General features: G+C 35.3%; 1 protein-coding gene across 1 annotated transcript; it reads right to left on the bottom strand.

Moving 5' to 3' along the window:
* Nucleotides 1-332: 332 nt before the first annotated feature.
* Nucleotides 333-1,276, bottom strand: LOC137631711 (zinc finger BED domain-containing protein 5-like). Its single transcript, XM_068363592.1, has 2 exons — nt 1,091-1,276; nt 333-968 (listed from the first exon to the last, which is right to left on the bottom strand). The coding sequence occupies exons 1-2, from the start codon at nt 1,274-1,276 to the stop codon at nt 333-335; spliced, it is 822 nt and encodes a 273-aa protein (XP_068219693.1).
* Between the last annotated feature and the right edge of the window lie 2,097 nt (nt 1,277-3,373).

Genomic DNA, 3,373 nt, shown 5'->3' with positions numbered 1-3,373 from the left:
TACCTTGTTTAAAAGTTCAAAGATGTCAGCTAAGTAAGACAATTTTGCACACCATGTGTCATCTTCCAGTAAATCACAGAATTCCTCTTGTTCAAGATTGAAAAGTAAGCATCTCTTCCTTCAGTTCTCATGCTCGTGACAATACTTTCCCTCTGAACAGCCATCGTGCTTCCGTATGTAGAAGAAGGTTCAAAAGTTTTGCCTCAAGCTCTTCGCACAGCTTTGTAAACAGACAAGACTTCAGCGGTCGACTTTTTATAAAGTTCACCATTTTTACAACTTTTTCCAGTACAGATTTTAAATCATTGCCAATTGTCTTTGCAACCAGCGCTTCACGATGAAGAAAGCAATGTGTTGTTATCACACTGCTGTTTTCTCTCCACTAATGACACAAATCCTTTAATTAAGCCAATCATGGCAGGTGCCCCATCTGTACAAATCCCAACACACGATTGCCAGGTCAAACCAACTGATTTTAAGAACTCACTTAAAGTAGTGAAAATATCATTGCCTGTTGTAGTTTCCTTAAGTTCTTTACAACAAAAGAATTGCTTTACTATTTTAACATCATGCATGTACCGAACGAATACCAGTAATTGAGCCATACCTCCAATGTCTGTGGACTCATCTACCTGAAGTGCAAACATTTCAATTTCCTTCACAGATGTACATACAGTTTCCTCTATGTCTGCTGACATATCATGAATCCGTCTGCTAATGGTATTATCCGAAACGGGAATTTTCCTCACTTCTTTTTCTGCTTCACTTCCAAACATTGTTTTTACTATGGCACTACATGCAGGTAGAATCAGAGTCTCTGCTATTGTATGAGGTTTCATGCTTTTAACAACTAACTCTGCAACGAAGTAACTGACCTCTTGTGCTTTATCAGCAACTTTGACTTTCTTAGAAAGCATCGCACTCTGTTGTTTTTGCTCACTTAAAAGTCCTTCAAAGTAGGACCGAGGCTTGTTAGCAAGATGATTATGTTACAGAGTTAAACGCCTCTTTAATTTACTTGGTACCATTGCTTCATTAGTTAATTTATCACCATAAATAACACATAAAGGCATGGGAGTAACTTCATCACCACACCAGAAGAATCCAAAACTTGAATAATTATCCAAGTAGGAGCGATTTTTCTTGCCTTTTTTGAAGTTGATTTACTTGTTGTTGGAATGGCCAAATCCTTTTCGCTTATAATCCCACTTATGTCCCTTTCTTCACCCTCATCACAAACTTCTTGCCTTCTCTTCTTAATGACAAACTTATCCATCGTATGGTATGTTAGAAGCACGATACTGTTCGAAACAACTGTAATATAACCCCTGAAACCGCAAAGAGCTTATGCCTTGAGGTATTATGCCTCACTGACACAGGAGTGGAAAACTGGGGTTATACAAAGCCGACGAGAACCGAACACGTATCGGACGGGCAACGAGTATAAACAAAGAAAATGCGAGTATGAACAGAGTCGACTGTTACAATTTATTATTACTATTTTTGTTGTTGTTGTTATATTATTATCATTATTTGTTATTGCTATTACTATTATTATTAGCAATAATAATAGTAGTAGTAGTAGTAGTAGTAGTAGTAGTAGTAGTAGTAGTAGTTGTATTGTACAAATATATAAAAGGAAATATCAACCTCTATTTGCGAGAAATGTTTGAGCATGTAACTTACTACCTACACTGATAATTATATGAAGACTTTTGAAATCTTTTTTTTTTTTTCAAATGTTCATTAAGACGATTTAGCCAAGACAAAACTCATGACAATTTTGCAGCACCCCTAGGCGCTGTCTATGGCACCCCAGGGTGCCACGGCACCCAGTTTGAGAATCACTGGATTAGACAAAAAAAAAAAAAATGAATAACTGAAATATTTCGAAGCAGAACTAGGCCTAACCTCTGTTTTTCCTGCCAATCGTCTTTAATGTTTGAACAATAAATACTTAATGGTTAAAGATATCTCTTGAACTAAGAGGAGAATATTAAGCAGTTAGTCAACTGTAGTTGGTCGCAGACATTACCAGAGAAATCATGGGAGAAAAATTAAATTCATCCTACATTTGGCAACATGAATTTTTCTTGGGACGAATCAGGAAACTGCTACGTGACAATCTGTAATTAGCTATCCGTTTATTTCCACCATTCAGTCACCATCATACTTTGGCCTAATATTAATCCTCCAGCAATATACCTCCAACATTCAAGTACAATTTGCACCTTTGCTTTGCAACAATGTACTTACAATAGTTGATCTCCAACAATCTCCAACACCTCATGATTTACAACAGGATCCCAACATTAGATCTCCCACAGTCTTCCTCTAACCCTTAATCTTCAACTCATTCCTCTGTCCATGTCTATATAAATCTTTCTTCAATATTTTATATATATATATATATATATATATATATATATATATATATATATATATATATATATATATATATATGCCTCTGCACACGTGTAATCACACACACACACACACACACACACACTTACACACAATACTGTCAAATTACAACTTGTATCAAGAAAAAAATCTTAGTTTTAAATTTATTTTGAAATTGTCTCCTTGGACAACGTGTTCGTGGACACACTAAAATCTGTTAGTTTCAGCATTTTTTAACATTTAAGCGGTACATTTACATAAACATAAGTGTCTCTACAAGTGAGGTTTTATAATTGAAGAATTGAATGTAATTTTATTGATTCGATTATTCTCTCTCTCTCTCTCTCTCTCTCTCTCTCTCTCTCTCTCTCTCTCTCTCTCTCTCTCTCTCTCTCTGTGTGTCAAAGTTACTGAAAGTATCTCAACTTGATTGTGTTTAGTAAAGTTTTTTGTTGATTCACCTTATAAAAAAGAATTGGAATCTTTGGCAAGTGTGTACTGAATGTCACCTTTGGATCTCTCTCTCTCTCTCTCTCTCTCTCTCTCTCTCTCTCTCTCTCTCTCTCTCAAACAAAGATACTAACACACACAAAACTAACCAAACCAACAATACTAACAAGATAAAATCAAACTAAACTAAACAAAAACCAAGCAACCAACCAGCATAAAATAAACCAAACTAAACCGAATCAATACAAAACTTAACCAAACCAATATAAAACAGAATCAAACCAAACAAAAAGCCCAAACGGAACCAAACCATATCAAACCATTCAAAACCAACCCAACACTACAACCAAAACCAAATTAATCCCCAATTCAAACCAAAAAAATCAAACCAAACCAGACCAATCTCCAAAACCAAATAGAAATCAAAACCAAATTAATACTGAATAAATAAAACAAACCAAAACCACAGCCAAAACAAAAAAGGAAACCAAACCAAACCCAACATAACCCAAACCAAACC

Source organism: Palaemon carinicauda, chromosome 3 (assembly GCF_036898095.1).
Source record: "Palaemon carinicauda isolate YSFRI2023 chromosome 3, ASM3689809v2, whole genome shotgun sequence".
NCBI lineage: Eukaryota > Metazoa > Arthropoda > Malacostraca > Decapoda > Palaemonidae > Palaemon > Palaemon carinicauda.
This window is presented reverse-complemented; position numbering and strand designations above follow the sequence as displayed.

Bases quoted from the DNA above. Each gene is read 5' to 3' on its own strand.
- LOC137631711 (XM_068363592.1), bottom strand. From the start codon at position 1,276: ATGGATAAGTTTGTCATTAAGAAGAGAAGGCAAGAAGTTTGTGATGAG. The intron at 969-1,090 runs GTGATGAAGTTA...CTTGCTAACAAG, and splicing joins TTTTGGATTCTTCTGGTGTG to CCTCGGTCCTACTTTGAAGG.